Source organism: Bos indicus x Bos taurus, chromosome 13 (assembly GCF_003369695.1).
Source record: "Bos indicus x Bos taurus breed Angus x Brahman F1 hybrid chromosome 13, Bos_hybrid_MaternalHap_v2.0, whole genome shotgun sequence".
Taxonomy (NCBI): Eukaryota; Metazoa; Chordata; class Mammalia; order Artiodactyla; family Bovidae; genus Bos; species Bos indicus x Bos taurus.
Window position 1 is genome coordinate 7,679,186 of NC_040088.1, and position 16,745 is coordinate 7,695,930.

General features: G+C 48.1%; 1 protein-coding gene and 1 pseudogene across 22 annotated transcripts in view; one reads left to right on the forward strand and one right to left on the reverse strand.

Annotated features, from left to right (window-relative positions):
- ZMYND8 (zinc finger MYND-type containing 8) overlaps nucleotides 1–16,745 on the forward strand; it is a 125,104-nt gene that overhangs the window by 103,010 nt on the left and 5,349 nt on the right. For all 22 annotated transcript variants that reach the window (XM_027558346.1, XM_027558350.1, XM_027558364.1 and 19 more), the window contains 6 exons: nucleotides 1,641–1,831; nucleotides 7,859–7,939; nucleotides 10,843–10,921; nucleotides 11,867–12,106; nucleotides 13,474–13,631; nucleotides 14,785–14,851. In XM_027558346.1, coding sequence (XP_027414147.1) covers nucleotides 1,641–1,831; nucleotides 7,859–7,939; nucleotides 10,843–10,921; nucleotides 11,867–12,106; nucleotides 13,474–13,631; nucleotides 14,785–14,851 — 816 coding nt within the window. The remainder of the gene's footprint in view (nucleotides 1–1,640; nucleotides 1,832–7,858; nucleotides 7,940–10,842; nucleotides 10,922–11,866; nucleotides 12,107–13,473; nucleotides 13,632–14,784; nucleotides 14,852–16,745) is intronic.
- LOC113902937 lies at nucleotides 4,123–5,488 on the reverse strand (annotated as a pseudogene).

Below are 16,745 nucleotides of genomic sequence, written 5' to 3' on the forward strand. Positions count from 1 at the left end.
TATTTCATTCTCCACCCTTTCTCTGAGGTTATTGTTAACCATAAGATCTTTTTGTAATGCATGTATGCATATATATTTATGTATATATATATATGACTTCATAAAAGTATTACTTTTTTTTTTTTTCTTTTTGGAAACATAAAAATGGTACCATCCTTGCCTTTTTTTTCCCCCCACCCATCAGCATGTTTTGGAGGTCCATCCATGCAGTACATAGAGCTCTCCCTGATTCTTTTGGACTGCTGCGTAGTATTCCAGTTTATTTAATAAAGTATTCCCCTATGGATAGACATTTAGGTTGCTTCCAGTTTTTCCCTGTTGTAAACAGTGCTGCAATGAATACCTTTGTATAAGTTTCCTTGTGCATGCCCGTGTACCCCTGGGCATTATTTTTGAAAGAGTACAGTATGAGAAGTGGATAGTAAAGGATACCTTAATAAGTAGGGATTAGCCCCTCAACGCAAGAAGATGCAGCCTCAGGAACCGTTGCTGAAGCGTGGAATGACAGCTCCCAGCAGGAGGCTCCATCTGGGCTGACGTAAAGCCGTACAAAGCGGTGATCTGATGGGTACTAGTTTGTCCAGCTCTCGTGAGGACTGACACAGGGCTTGTTTCCTGGGGAGACCCGCATCGAGATCCTTCGTGGTTGGGCTCCTTGATCGAAACTCATGTACTGAGTGCACTATTGTGAGCAGAACTCTTGAGAGGTGCAGCGGGTTGTGAAATGAAAGAGTAGCCAGATCTTGAACCGGGCCCCCAGTGAAACCCTTCCAAGATTGGGGTGGAAGGAAACTGAGCGGTTGGACACACGGTGTTGGAGTACAGCCGGAGTGATCCTGCTGTCTGAAGAGTTGCTGGGGCAGAACCGAGTCTGGGATCTTGCAGGTTGGGATGGTCAGTTCCAGTCTCCTGAGTTCATAGCCCTTAAGTATAATGAGCCATCCCGGGGAACTTGGGAGCTGGCGAGAAGGAGCTCATTGATGGTATGGCTCCTAATTCCCAGATTGTCCTGTTAAAGATAAACAAAGCTGGCCACTAGTTGAAGTAGTTAAGATGGATTTTAATCTGCTATATACTGTTGCAGTAGGGCAAAACGTCCGACATGAACTGAAGTCAATTTGAACGTGTACACAGGGGACTGGGGTTTTAAAGGGAGAATTTGGGAATAGGGAGGGGGAATCGTGGGGGCTCAGTAGAGTCAGAAAGGGACAGTTTTACACCAAGTGGGACGGGGGTGTTGGTCCATGTGAAGTGTCTGGGTTTGCTGACTCTGGTACGTCTTGAAGGTAGGCTTCTGCCCTCCCACAGAGACTGGACACTGGGCCCTGTCGTTAGGTGGTGACTGGAGCAAATAGGCAATTCTATTGGCAGCCTTGAGTTTTCGTAGGTGGGGGTGGGGGTCATCCTAGGGATGCAGCCTTGAGCTGTTGGAAACCGTATTGCTCTTATAGACCCAGATGGAGGTCTCGCTGAGAAAGGGCTCGGAGGAACCTCGCTTGAGTTTGGCCGACGAGAGAATTTTTGTCCCTTGAAAGCAGAGAAACTCGAATGGTGTGGATTGGGCCCTGCTCCCACCACAGCTTCAAGCTGGGGCGGCCTTCCTGAGGCAGTGGGGTGACCAAGAACCTTTGCTTTCCCAGCTGTCCAGCAGAAAGAGATCACACAGAGCCCATCCACCTCCACCATCACCCTGGTGACCAGCACCCAGTCGTCGCCCCTGGTCACCAGCTCAGGGACCACGAGCACCCTCGCATCTTCGGTCAGCGCAGACCTGCCCATCGCCACTGCCTCAGCTGATGTCGCTGCAGACATCGCCAAGTACACTAGCAAGGTGAGTGCCTGCGGTGGGATTGGGGAGGACCAGCCTTGGGTCTTTCCCGGAATTGAAGGGGACCAGGAGGTGGTGGAGTTCCTTCCCAACTCACCTGTCCTCTTGGCGTGTTCCTTGTGGAGGCGTGTGGTGGGCAGGCTCGCCTGCTCTGTGTTCACTTGTGGGCACCCTCTCAATGCAGGTTCTGTTGTCTCTCTTTTAAAATTTATTCTCTTGAAGTATAGGTGATGTACATTTCTACTGTATAGCAAAATGATTCAGTTATATACACATGTACTTTCTCATATTCCTTTCCTTTCTGGTTTATCACAGGACAATGGTTGTAGCTCCCTGTGCTATACAGGAGGACCTTCTTGTTTATGTATAATAGTTTGCATCTGCTAATCCCAGACTCCCGATGCATCCCATCCCCGACCCCAGACCTCCTCTCCACTTCTCTCTTAATTTGCCAAGTGCTTCTATGCTCACTGTTGAATTCGGGCAAGTGAAGCTTGCAGCTCTCCTCGCTGTCAAATGAAAGTGCTCTGGAGTGATGTTCAGGTTCATGTCTGTGGAACCCAGGGAGTGAAAATTACCACCAGAGTTGCAGCTCCCTGGGGAGTCCATTCTGCTCTCTGCTGGGGCCTAGAACAGTGCTTGATGCATAGTTGTACAATGAAAGTAGGTTGCTGCCTAACTTCTCATTGGGCTTCTTATCAGCACCTTTTTTTTTTTAATGCGTACAGTTTTTTAAGTCTTTATTGAATTTGTTGCAATATTGCTGTATTTTCCTTCTTTTAAAATGTTTTGGTTTTTTGACTGCAAGGCATGTGGGATATTAGCTCCCTGACTAGGGAATCAAACCCATACCCCCCACAGTGGAAGGCAGAGTCTCAACCACTGGACTGCTAGGGACGTCCTCACACCCATTTTATAGATGAGCATGCTGGGAGCTAGCCAGGCCACACAACTTGTCCAGGGTCACATAATCTGTGAATGTCTAACTGGCATTTGAATGGTAGCAGCCAGGATCTAGAGTATCCGTTTAACCCAGCTTTGAGCTGACTTGTGAATTCGCACCGGGCCTGCTGACCACAGCTGTCCAGTGTCCACAAACCTATTGTTCTTACATGTGGCTTTTTAAAGCAGCCACGCTTGAGTCAGTGTTGCTAAAGAGAGAAAACCCAAGTCTTGGTGTAACATCTCTTTATTTAGTATTTCTGTTCCCCCCTTTTGAATAAAACACAAGAATTCTTATTGAGTCCCTGAGTTTCGGAACAGGAAGGGTTCAACTATTAGGTATGGTTACATCCTCAGGGTTTTCGTCTTACCTGTTCATCACCTTGAACTAGGACTGACTGCATATTTTTACTTATAGTGACTTAATAGAAGTAAAATTAAGTCTAAACTCACCAGATCCTGTTCTTCAAGGCTTGAAGCCTAAGCCCATCTTTCTTCTGTTAAAAAGAGTGATTCGCATGAAAGTGTTAAAGAATTGATGCAAACTTCCCTGATGGCTTGTTGGTAAAGAATCCGCCTGCTAATGCAGGAGACGTGGGTTCCATTCCTGATGTCGGAATATCCCACACACCCTAGAGCAACTAAGCCCATGCACTGCAACCACTGAGCCCGTGCTCCAGAGCCTGGGAACCGCCACCACCGAGCCCGTGCCTAGAGCCCGTGCTCTCCGTCCAGCATGGGAAGCCACCGCAGTGAGAAGCCTGTGCACTGCACCTGGAGAGTAGCCCCGGTTTGCTGCCACTAGATGGAAGCTTGTGAAGCAACAAAGACCCAGCACAGCCAGAAATAAATGCATAAATAAAATTATATTAAAAAAAAGAATTAGTGGTACCACGTGGAGACTTTCTTCCTAACAAGATCTGTTGTAGAATTATAAGAGAACTGAAAGAGACTACTTTTTTTTTTTTTTTTCAAGAGGGTATTAAATCTTTTATTGATTACACACGATAATGGATGATACACAAGCTTCATTCCCATCTATAACTTTATCTCGTACCATAATTCAATTTAGATATATTGCATAGGATGTGCCAACAATCATTAATAACCAAAAAAAATAAAAACTCCATGACTTTGCATGGGTGACCCTTTTAATGGTGAACTCCAGGTCACAACACAGTAACTGTCAGTTCAACTACACCAAGGTTCTGAAGACAACAGCTTCTCCACCAAGCAGGTTGTAAATAAATTTCAAATGGAACCTGGCATCACCCTGAAGGAATTCTAACTTCACACTGTTGGGGTAGTTTACCAAAATGGCTTCAGAGTAGACTAACTTTACACAGCACATTAAAAAAAAAAAAAGACATTTATTCAGCGTCATGATCAGACTATTACATTTAGCAATCAACAGCATGGGTGCAAAAAAAAAATCTGCATTAAAACCCTTTGTTGGAATGCTTTACACTTTCCACAGAACAGAAACTAAAATAACCTGTTATACAATTAGTCACAAGTACAGTCCTCGAGTTTTTTGCCCATACACATGAGTATTGTCTAAAACATGTCTTCTTTATAGCAGCTAGGCCCTGCCACCACTGTGCTTGGCTGAGTTCACAAATCGGTGGTAACCTGTAGCTTCCCTGTCACTTCTCTGGCTCTCCTCTCCTGCTAAGCTTTGTTTCCTGGCAGTAATTAAAACCTTCTGCCACTGCCATAGCTACTGCTGCTGCTGGAGGCACCATAGCCACCTTGGTTTCGTGGTTTGGCAAAGTACTGACTTCCACCAGCATAGGGGCCAGAACTTCTGCCTCCAAAGTTTCCTCCTTTCATGGGTCCAAAATTTGAAGATTGATTGTTGTAATTGCCAAAATCATTGTAGCTTCCGCCACCTCCAAAATTGCTTCCGTCATTACCAAATCCGTTATATCCATCCCACTGCCACCATATCTGCCACCACCACGGCTGCCACCAAAGCCACCTCGACCACTGAAGTTTCCTCCACGACCGAAGTTGTCATTCCCACCAAAACCTCCTCCACGACCGCCACCAAAGTTTCCAGAACCACTTCGACCTCTCTGGCTGGATGAAGCACTAGCCATCTCTTGCTTAGACAGGGCTTTTCTCACTTCACAGTTGTGGCCATTCACAGTGTGGTATTTCTGAACGACAATCTTGTCTACAGAGTCATGGTCAACAAAGGTTACAAAAGCAAAGCCTCTCTTTTTGCCACTGCCTCAGTCAGTCGTGATTTCAATTACTTCAATTTTCCTGTACTGTTCAAAATAATCTCTCAGGTGATGTTCTTCAGTGTCTTCTTTAATGCCACCAACAAAAATCTTTTTCACAGTTAAGTGGTCACCAGGTCTTTGAGAATCTTCTCTTGAGACGGCCCTCTTTGGTTCCACAACTCTTCCGTCCACCTTGTGTGGCCTTGCATTCATGGCTGCATCCACCTCCTCCACCGTGGCGTATGTGACAAACCCGAAGTCTCTGGAGCGCTTGGTGTTTGGATCCCTCATTAGCACACAGTCTGTGAGCGTTCCCCATTGCTCAAAATGGCTCCTCAGACTCTCATCGGTTGTTTCAAAGCTCAATCCTCCGATGAAGAGCTTCCGCAGCTGTTCGGGCTCTTTGGGAGACTCTGATTTAGACATGATGGCAGTGGAGGCGGGGAAGACTTCAACGATGCTTTCTCGGCGGCGTCCACGGGCAGAAAGCAGAGACTACTTTTTAAAACTACTGACTTAAGATGTCTGGTATTGCCTAAATGGCTTTTTTTTTTTTTTTAATTATTTATCTGTTTGGCTGTTCTAGGTCTTTAGTTGTGGTGTGCAGATTCTTAGTTCGCATGTGGGATCTAGTTCTCTGACCAGGAATCAAACCCAGGCGCCCTGCATTGGAGGTGCAGAAGCTTAGCCGCTGGGCCACCAGGGAAGTCCCCCCAAATGGCTTCTGGTTTGCTTGCCATTGATTGGACTTCTTGTATCGCCTTCCGTTGATTTGGTCCAAGTTGTCCATTTACAAATGAGAAAACTGAGTTTGCCACGCAGCTCAGGCTGGTGTTCACACCAAGCCCAGTGTTCTCCGCTCCTGCAGCCCTTATTCCATCTCCTAAAGTTCTCCCCCTTACTCATGGAGCAAAATTGAGGAATAAACTTTTTGATAGGCATTTTCTTTGCAGTTAAGAAAATACACTCAGCGACGTAGTTTTGGAGCTGGTGAACTTGCTTGTGTCTGAGGTGACCCAGAGTTGAAGACCCAGATTTGTGTGTTTTGGCAGAAGGGCTCTTTTTTATTAATCTTGAGTTCTTTGCTATATTTGGAAGTGAGAACGAAGCAGCCCACAAATTCATGATTTCTTTAAAATGGAATGTAACTATGGCATTAGTAACGTATTGGATTTCATCCAGTCTCTAAAGTTTTCTCGTAAAGCAATTTCGTTTGAATATTTTAAATGGACCTGAGCAGGGAGGCCCGTGCAGAATGACTGACCATAAAGCACAAAGTGTTTTTGCTGGCAACGTCCTCCTGTGGTCCCTGCAACAAGGGGGAGAACTAATATTTCAACAGATACTTTATTCATTTTCCGCCTATTTTGGGGGTGAATTGGGGGTTACTCTTTTGGGGGTTGGCAGCAGTTTTGCGATCACATGTTCTTGAGAATGAATTCTTCTTTGAAAATAAGAAAACAGGTATCTCTTTATGAACTCCTCAGCAGGTACGGAACCACAGTCGCCTCTTCTCCTCATTTAATCCTTGTACACACCCTACAAGGGGCACTGTTGTTATCCTTGTTTTGTGCCTGGGGCCCAGAGAGAGTTGTGGATGGCAAGATAGAATGGCAGGAACAAATCTCGGGCATCAGATCCAAGGGTGCTCTTCGTCCTCTTTTCTTGCTGAATTGGAGCAAACGGCATGGCGCCGGGGCATCTTGGCGGTGGCCGGGCCAGATCCAAGACCTGATTTGGCCTCCTGTCTCCTCCTGCCCCTCCAGTGATGTGGGGGGGCTCAGCGGGTGTGTGCCCGTTTAGGTCACCACAGAGCCTTGAGGAGGGCTCCCTGTGCCGAGCAGTAGGCTCTCATGAGTTGTCTGCTGTGTACATAGTACTGTGTATATGTCAGTCCCAGTCTGAATCTCCCTGCTCCCCCATCCCCTCCTTTGGTCGCCGAAAGTTTGTTTGTTTTATCTGTGACTCTGTTTCTGCTTTGCCAGTAAGTTCATCTCTGCCATTTTTTTGGATTCCACAGAGAAGTGATATTGGACAGTATTTTTCTGTCTTACTTCACTCTGTATGACAGTCTCTAGGTTCGCGCACATCTCTGCAAATGGCACTATTTCGTGCCTTTTTTATGGCTGAGTAGTACTCCGTCGTACATAAGTACATATTCCGTATCCGTTCCTCTGTGATGGACACTTTAGGCTTTGTCCGAGTCCCGGCTATTTTCGACAGTGCTACAGTGGACACTGGGGTGCGTGCCTCCCTTTGAATTACAGTTTTCTCCAGATACATGCCCAGGAGGAGGATTGCTGGCTCACCCGGTAGCTCTCTCTGTTTTTAGTTTTTTAAGGAACCTCCATGTAGTTCTCCTTAGTGTCTGCACCAGTTCACATTCCCACCAGCAGTGGAGAAGGGCTCCCTTTTCTGCACCCTCTTTCCAGCATTTATGGTTTGAGATTTTTTGATGATGGGCATTCTGACTGGTGTGAGGTGGACACCTCATGGTAGTTTTGATTGGCATTTCTCTAATCATTAGTGGTGTTGAGCATCTTTTCGTGTGTTTTTGGCCATCTGTGTATCTTCTCTGGAGAAATGTCTATTCAGATCTTTCCCCCCCATTTTATGATTGGGTTACTTGGGGTTTTTTATGAGCTGCATGAGCTGTTTGTATATTTTGGAGAGTAATTCCTTTTTGGAGATTAATTCCTTGCTTTATTTGCAAATGTTTTCTCCGATTATGAAGGTTGTCTTTTTGTTTTGTTTATGCTTTCCTTTGCTGCCTACAGGTAGATTTTGGATATATGTCATCTAGAAAAAGTCTCAGGGAAGTTGATCACCCAGATTGTTTCTCTTTTTATCTTTTCAGATGATGGATGCAATAAAAGGCACGATGACGGAAATATATAACGATCTTTCGAAGAACACTACTGGAAGCACAATAGCTGAGGTCAGAGGTGACACATGTCATTCTTGTTTTTTTAAAAGTTTTTAAAAATTGGAGTAAAATTCCTTTACAGTGTTGTTAGTTTCTGCTGTACAACAGTGTGAACCAGCTGTCTGTATACATGCGTCTCCTCTCCCTTGAGCCTCCCTCCCATTCTTTACTCCCTTTTTGCTGAGGGTATTTTCTCTGGGCTGATACGGGGGCGTCCTGAAGAAGTTTGCCAACAAAGGTCCGTCTAGTCAAGGCTATGGTTTTTCCAGTGGTCACGTATAGATGTGAGAGTTTGACTGTGAAGAAAGCTGAGCGCCGAAGAATTGATGGTTTTGAACTGTGGTGTTGGAGAAGACTCTTGAGAGTCCCTTGGACTGCAAGGAGATCCAGTCCATCCTAAAGGAGATCAGTCCTGGGTGTTCTTTGGAAGGACTGATGCTAAAGCTAAAACTCCAGTACTTTGGCCTCCTCATGCGAAGAGTTGACTCATTGGAAAAGACTCTGATGCTGGGAAGGATTGGGGGCAGGAGGAGAAGGGGACGACAGAGGATGAGATGGCTGGATGGCATCACCGACTCGATGGACATAAGTCTGGGTGAACTCCGGGAGTTGGTGATGGACAGGGAGGCCTGGCGTGCTGCGATTTATGGGGTCGCAAAGAGTCGGACACGACTGAGCGACTGAACTGAACTGAAGAAGTTCTCTGGAAACCCCTCTCAGGTCTGGCCCCGGTCCCCAGGCTTGCTCTGCCTTAATGGTGGTATTGAGGGTATTTCTTCACTTGGCTGGGAAGCTGGTGCCGTGGAGACACACCTTGCTCTCTGCGATCACCTCACTTCTAACCAAACAGCTGAAACCAGAGCCCGAGTTATTGACCCACTGGCGAAACCAGAAACCGGTTGTTTTGGCCCCATATAAAATTGGCTCCTTTGTCATCTCCTGAAGTTTGGACTTTTTTATTCAAGTGATCTTGGTGTTCAAGAGGTAGTATCCCAAACTTCCTCACTTTAGGTGATTACTTAGAGAATGGAGTGGTTAAAACATGGAAATGTCCACTTCTGAAGTGACCACTTACTTATTTTTTTTTTTTTTTAAAGCCTCCCTGAATTTTCTTCCTAGGATAATGTCAGCGCAAGCCGGCTGCAAACGGGTCCCTTGGGGAAATGACAGGTGGCAGGACTTGTTGAGGTCATTGAAAGTCATGATGGAAAGTGACGGGAGCCTCACATGGAGCCACTGATGTGAGAGGGCAGGCAGAGTGAGGCCGGCACCTGGAAAAAGAGGGGAACATCTCCAGGAAGATGCTCTGATGGGCCTTAAACAGAGACCTGTGTGCTTCAGCTTTTTTTGTTTTTTTTTGTGCCACACTGAGCCGCTTATAGGATCCTAGTTCCCTGACCAGGGATTGAACCTGTGACCTCTGCGTTGGGAGCGTGGAGTCTTAACCACTGGACTGCCAGGGAAGTTTCAAGAGAGCTGTGTGAATGTAAAGATTTCAGGGAGGTCCCAAGAAAAATCAGTGAATCTCTTTAGGTATTTTTGCTATATGACCGTCTTTATGATTATGCTGGGGTGTCAAACAACAAGGCCAAATGCTGTTTTTAGAAAAACCTCCTCTCCCTCACCCTGACCTGTCGTCATACTTCATTCCTTTTTGTTCGTTTAATTGATGTCAGGTTACCTGAAACCTTGGGTGTCTATAGATGTCAGATTATTCCAGATTTTAATGAGGTAATATACAGCCCCCTTCCACAATTAGAGGCAGCATTTCTGCAGTGATACAGTATGATTGTTTCCACTGTGTTGGAGGAATCAGAATTTCTCAGCCTTGAAGCTCCTGACGTCGGTGCCAGATGTTTCGCTCCGGTGGGGGCCGTCCTGTCCGTCCGGGATGTTGAGCAGAATTCCCGGTCTCTACACTCTGGATGCCAGAAACAACCCAGAGTGTCTCCAGGCACTGCAGCATCATAGACAGAGGAGAGGGGCAAAAGTCATCTCAGTTAAGAGCCATGGCGATGATTAAACACTGTCAGCAGCCTTGTGTCAATTCAGTTTTGGTTTGTATTTTCTTCTCTCCAGATGAATTTGGCCCCAAATATACTCCTCCTCCCCTCCACCCCAAATAGCCCATGGTTTCCAGAATGGTTAAGCTTTGGGATTTCAGGTGAATGATTATGGCCCCCACCCAAAACTTTAGGTCAGAGATAAAATAAAGCTGTTTTTAGGATGTTTTAGTTTAATTTTTTTAGGCCAAAGTCCTGCTCAAAGCTTTTACGTATAGTAAGTCTCTTAGGCGTGAACCTTCAAATTGGGAACTTTGAAAGACGTGAACGTTTGCGTGTCCAGCCACCTAAGTTAGCCCACGTGTCTGGCGCACGTTGTCACGTGCATACGCCCTCTGCAAGCGGTTGTGCTTTGTGTGCTTTACTCTGTGGAGTGCAGTATGACAGTACCTTTATCTCAAGCCCGGATGTCCAGAAGCCAGCGTAAAAGCGGCGGGATGGAGCTGGTACTGTACTATATAGCCATTGTGCAGTTGGCTGCTTAGGCTAACTTTGTTGGACTTACGAACAAATTGGGCTTCTGCACGGGCTCTAGGAATGGAACTTGTTCGTATGTAGGAGACTCACTGTACTATTTATTTTGAAAATCTGGTCGTCTTTTTCTCTTTAAATGGCTTTTCCCGGAGTATCTCTTAGAAAAGATGAATCACTTGTATTTGGTGTTTTGAAGCAGAATTTCTCATGAATTTGGATTAACTCACTGGCACCCATCTGGGGGAGGCCAGCAGAGACTAGGCTGCCCGCCCTCTGACTCTGCACGTGACGTTAACCCGTAGTGAGAGCTGGAGCTTCTGAGCCCTGTTGGCAGTGGGCACCCAGATGCGCTTTCTCAGTCTTTCTGTCCCCTTACAGATCCGCAGGCTGAGGATTGAGATAGAGAAACTCCAGTGGCTGCACCAGCAGGAGCTCTCGGAAATGAAACACAACTTGGGTAAGTGCTGCTGACCTGGTCTGCACTGACGAATGTTCTGGATAGGAACTTCTTGCCGTGTCTAGAGTCGGGCCCAGATGTGAACTGGGTCAAAAGTAGGCCAGGGGGACGTACCACTCCTGGGGAGAACACAGCATCCTGGGGAGTCTAACCTGGAGAAACCAGGTATGAAGCAGGAGCTGGCGGGAACCCCCTTTCCTCACTTCCAGATACTGACATCAGCAACCAATTTATCCTAACAGCTGTGGTAGCTGCTCCTGCTTGGGAGCTCTGACCTGCTGTAAAATTGAGAGACATCTCAGTAGCCTGAGCAGTTTGATAATTGTCCTGTCAGCCTAATGATCAGTCCTGATGTCCTGTCTGGCAGATTAGATCCACTGCCACTAAACACATCAAGAAGGAAGTATATCCAAGTTGTAGCCCCAGCTCTGCCCATCTTAGCAGCTGTGTGCCTTAGTCTCCTCATCTGTGAAATGGGTATTATAGAGGTAGTCACCTCCATAATAGTAAGGATTAAAAGAGTTCATATTTATAAAGTGTTTACAGCAGTGCCTACAGATCATAGGTTCTGTATAAGTATTTGATAGAAAAAAAGCTTATATGAATGATAAATTTCAGAAGGAATTGAGTGAAAATTGTTCTGAGGATTTACGTGAGCACTTCCTGCAGAGTCACCATGGGGCCCCGTTATCAGTATCCTCAGGACCTGACATTCCTGATCACAAATAGTTCCTCAGGTCGGCTCGGTGGATGCCTATTTTACAGATGAGGACGTTGGAGCTCAGGGAGGCAGGGTGACTCTCTGCACTGGCTCACATGACCAGAACATCCCCGAGCCAGGGATTTGTAGCTGTTAGGATCCACCCTCTGACCTGCTGTGAATGAGCCCACGGCTCGGGATCGGGGAATGAAGTTGGCGTCCTCTCCCCTTCTCTCTCCTGGCAGAGCTGACCATGGCGGAGATGCGGCAGAGCCTAGAGCAGGAGCGGGACCGGCTCATTGCCGAGGTGAAGAAGCAACTGGAGCTGGAGAAGCAGCAGGCCGTGGACGAGACCAAGAAGAAGCAGTGGTGCGCCAACTGCAAGAAGGAGGCCATCTTCTACTGCTGCTGGAACACCAGCTACTGTGACTACCCCTGCCAGCAGGCCCACTGGCCCGAGCACATGAAGTCTTGCACCCAGTCAGGTAGGCCTTAGGAGCACCCCCTTGCCCAGGCTGTGGCGGACGGGCCCTTGGCCCCCTGTGGACCACAGGACACTTGCCACGCTCACTCACTACAGGTGACTCCTGCACACAAGAGAGCAGGCAGACACATAGCCAAGTCTCCAGGCTCCGTTGCCTCCACCCTCTGGTTTCCTTGGCAGCGTTCTCTTGTGTGAATGGAGCTTATAATGACAGCCCAGATGACTTCAGTTTCCTGTGGCTTGCTGTGGTTCTCCACTGGGGGCAATATCTGTCTCTGCCCAAACCAAATGTGGGCGTCCCTGGTGGCTCAGATGGTAAAGAATCTGCCTGCAATGCAGGAGACCTGGGTTCGATCCCTGGATTGAGAAGATCCCCTGGAGAATGAAATGGCAACTCACTCTAGTTTGCTTGCCTGGAGAATCCCACAGAGGAGCCTGGCAGGCTTCAGTTCATGGGGTCACAAAGAGTAGGACATGACTGAGTGACTAAGCAGACACACGCACAAATCAAATGCATCTTCTACCCCATTCTCCAATGCACAGGACAGCCCCCCACCATGGAGCCCATCCTGGACTGAAGGCTTTAAACAATCACCGGTTCTTATGTGAATGGCAAAGTGTTGGTTTGGAACTAATCTGTCTTTGAAATCTCTTTCTAATGCAGAGCAAGCAGATCCCAGGCCAGGAGACTCTAGCAGGAAACACCGTCTAGTTAGAACTTATTAATAATATTTATTAGTAATATTTTACAGTTAGCACTTATTTATGGCCAATATTAGATTTCTGTGTTTAGAAGTAGAAGTCTCCACTTCAAAGAATTTATTTAAATGCAAATAACATAAATAATATGACAAGGGACTGTGTCAGTGGACTGGCAAAGTTTTCAAAGGTGGTAGATGAATGACCCAAGTTTGAGAAGCTCTAGGCAGGGGTTGGTGAGCTTTTTTTATGAAGGTCCAGAGAATAAATGTTTTAGGATTTGTGGCCCATGGGGTCTGTCAAAACCTCTCAACTGTGCTGTTACAGGGTGAAAGCGAGTGCATGAGGTGAACACTGGTCTAAAATCAGAAATTATGAGTAATTGGAACAGCTGTACCAGGCTGTTTGCTTCACGAACATGCTTTTGTCTCCAGAATGATTTAATAAAACTTAAATCACAGACTCTGAAAAATGAACATATCATGCACAGTTTGGAATTCTTGCATCTGGGAAGGCTCTGGTCCAGCTATTCTGGGCCGGCGCTGTGCCCTGGGCGGGGTTGGCTGGCATCTCTTAACACGTGGTGGTTTGCACGGAGCAGGGTTCCCTGAGGGCCTGGGCGCTACTACGCTTGGCTTATACATGGCTTCTGTCACCCTTTGCCCTCAGCTACCGCTCCTCAGCCGGAAGCAGACCCTGAGGTGAACACAGAAACACTAACTAAGTCATCCCAGGGCGCCTCCTCCAGTACTCAGGCAGCCCCCGCGGAAAGCAGCGCCTCGAAAGAGAAGGAGACGCCAGCTGAGAAAAGCAAGGACGGTGGCTCAGTGAGTATCCATCCCACACGCCTCGGGGCCAAGCAGAATCTCAAACCTGCCCCGCTCCCACCGGCATGGCGAGTCCCGTGCTGTAGGAGCTTGTCTGTCTTCAGGCTGTAGGTGGGGGTGAGAGGGTCTCTGCAGGGCTCCTCCTCTCCAGGTATGTGTTGGGGGCAAGCATTGTCCGGTAGAACCTTCTGTGATGACGGCAGTGTTCTGTATCTCCTCTGCCCCTTGTGGGAGCCACCAGCCTCAGGTGGCTGTTGAGCATTTGAACTGTGGCCAGTTTGACCAAGAACCTGGATTTCAGATGTTAGTAAATTAATTTAATAACAACTAATTTAAATGCAATCGCCATGGCTGGCTGGTGGCTGCCGTATTGGACACAGAGGTTGCACCTCTTATTTTCCCAGGGCGTGGTATATGGATTGTATGCAGACATTATTGTAGATGACACGTTGGCCATTTTTTACATTTGTAGTCATTATGGGTTTACTTCATGTGTATTAGGGAAAACATCAAGTCATCCCAGAAGTCAAACCTCTTTGATTTCATTGATAGTATTGCCTAGGAAGAGGTTATTGTGAAATAAAAGTGAATCAATATAATACAGTGTAATATGTAGTCGGCCCTCAGTATCCGTGGATTTCTCATCTGCAGATGCAACCAGCCAAAATGCCATTCTGTGTTTGGTTGAATCCGTGAATGTGAACCCTCGGATACAAAGGCGTGGTTATATTCATCCTTCTGGGCCATTTTATATAAGGAAATTGTGCATCCTTGGGTTTTAGTATCCTTGAGGGCTCCTGGAACCATTCCACCTTGGGTCCTGGGGGACGGCTGTACTTCCTTTTTGGGATAGGGCAGAAATCCGGAGAGGGGAGTAGGTCAGAGAGAGGGCAGTTGAGGAACAGTGTTCTTGACGCTGAGGCTCTAGAGTGGAGTAAGGGGCCCCCCTAGGCCTGTGTCCAGGGAGACAGGGCAGAAAAGGGCACAGGGTAGGGCCAGCCCAGCTGACCTGGCCGCCCCCCGAGCACGCCAGGCAGGGGCCATGCAGGTGCTGGCGGGGCCGTGACGAGCAGCCCATGGATCCCGGGGCTCCCTGGGAGGGCTCCGTTGACCCCAGTGCCTTGCCTCCATCTCTCTCTCTTTGTGTTTCTAGACCCTCGACCTCTCTGGCTCCAGGGAGACGCCCTCCTCCATTCTCTTAGGCTCCAACCAAGGCTCTGGTATGTTGCCCCCTGGTGGGTAAATGCTCTCATGTTCCACATGGGCAGAGGGGAGCCATGTCCTCAGGGAGAGCCTGAAGGGTTCAGGGCGGTGGTTTGCAAACTGGGTTTCCTTAGGGATTCTCGGGGGCGCCCTGGGCCGGTCAGCAGGGATGAGGGAGCGGCTGGGCAGGCGGCGTTGAGGCATTTCTCCAAGCGGAATGAAATTGAGTGAAACTGTCCCTGAGGTCCCAGCACCCACATTCCGTGGAGGAGGGTACTTGAGCCTTCAGAGGAAAAAAACCATTTCTAGTAGATGATTCTTCTTGAGCAATCTTTCCTTTTGAGGGATAACCTGGCAGGCTGGCGCTAACTTTTCTGGTTCTCCTCTTCTGTGGAGTTTGCGCTGTTTTCTAGCCCAGTGGGTGTTTCCCCTACCCCCTCTCAAACCAGTTTTAGGGCCTTCCAAAAGAGTTCATCCTCGGTGAGAACCGTTCTGCTGCTTTCAGGGTCCTTCAGCTCCAGCCAGGGTCTTTTTCTCTTCTAGATCATTCTCTTCTGTTGAAAACCACTTTTTTTTTTTCGTTTCTGCGTATTGAGTACCTAGAGGAAGAAGTCATGTCCCTTGTTAGGGTGGCTGGAGGTTTCCCAGTGGCGCTGGAAATGGGGTTTAGGTTCAGGGGACATGAAGTGGGGGTGGCATGAGCTGACTTCAGGGGCAATATGAACTGGGCATGGAATTATGATTGAGCCACCTGTCACTCCCTTCTCACTCTCAGGTCTTGTGATTGCATTTTGAGGACACGTTGAGTTTGGAGCTGAGGTGTCTTCCTCATCCCTTCTTCTAGCTTCTCTTTTTAACCAAGGCAGAGCGGACTCGAGACCTCAGCAGCATGGCACCCGCCTAGAGCTTCCTGCTACAGTTTGGGTTTCATTATGTTGATTTGTAGAGTTGCCTGCTGTGTATGGCAGGTATTATGCGTTCCTGCTTTTGGCAGTGATAAAAGAGTTTCTGTTCAACTTAAGTGGAGAGTGAGTTTAGAAACATCAGCTGAGCCGTAAGTAGGAGGATTTTGGATGTGTCAGAGCTGCAGAGGTGGTTGGCGTGGGGAAGGGTTCAAGTTGTGGGGAAAACACTGCTGCGGGCAGGGGGCGCTGTTGAGGTCTCGGAGCAGCCAAGTGGCAGCATCCACGTGGGAAGGTTAACGGACCTTAGGAAGATCAGCGATGCTGTGGGGTATGGAGTCCGGTGGGACGAGAGGCTTCATGCAGGAAGGCGGTTGGGAGACGCAGCATCTCCCAGTTGTGAGGTGGATGAGGTGTTCCCTGGCCCAGGGGTTGATAGGCTTGCTGTAAAGAACCAGAGAGTAAAAGAGGTGAAGCTTCGAGGGCCACCCCGTCTTTATCAGAACTGCCGTCGTCGGATGGAAGCAGCCTCAGACGGCATGTAAACAGATGGGCCTGCGCTGCAGTGAGCTCGTGCTTGGAAGCCGGCGTTGGGCTGGATTGGGCCTGTGGGCGTCACTAGCTGACCCCCGGCCTGAAGCGCCCTGGTGTGCGAGGGAGTAGAAAGGGAGGCTCAAGTTGCTGGGGAGTTGGTGCGGAGGGTGGAGTAGAGAGAAGACCGTCCCGGGGAGTCTGATAACTAGAGGGGGAGGGAGGGAAAGGTCCCGAATTGTCAGCATTTTTTAGGGAGTGCTGCAGTGTTACTCTAGAGCAGGGGCAGAAGGAGCTGAACCAGAGGTCCCTGGAGGCTGGATCAGGACTGGTAGCTCACGGCTCCTCATTGCCCCCTGTTCGCGCTCCACAGCTGTCTGGCTGATGGGTTGTCCTCAAAGCAGACAGACCAGCTCATTTTCTGATTCCTCATACGTCTCCGGGCTTCTGTTAGTGCTTGCTGCTCGCTGACAGTGTA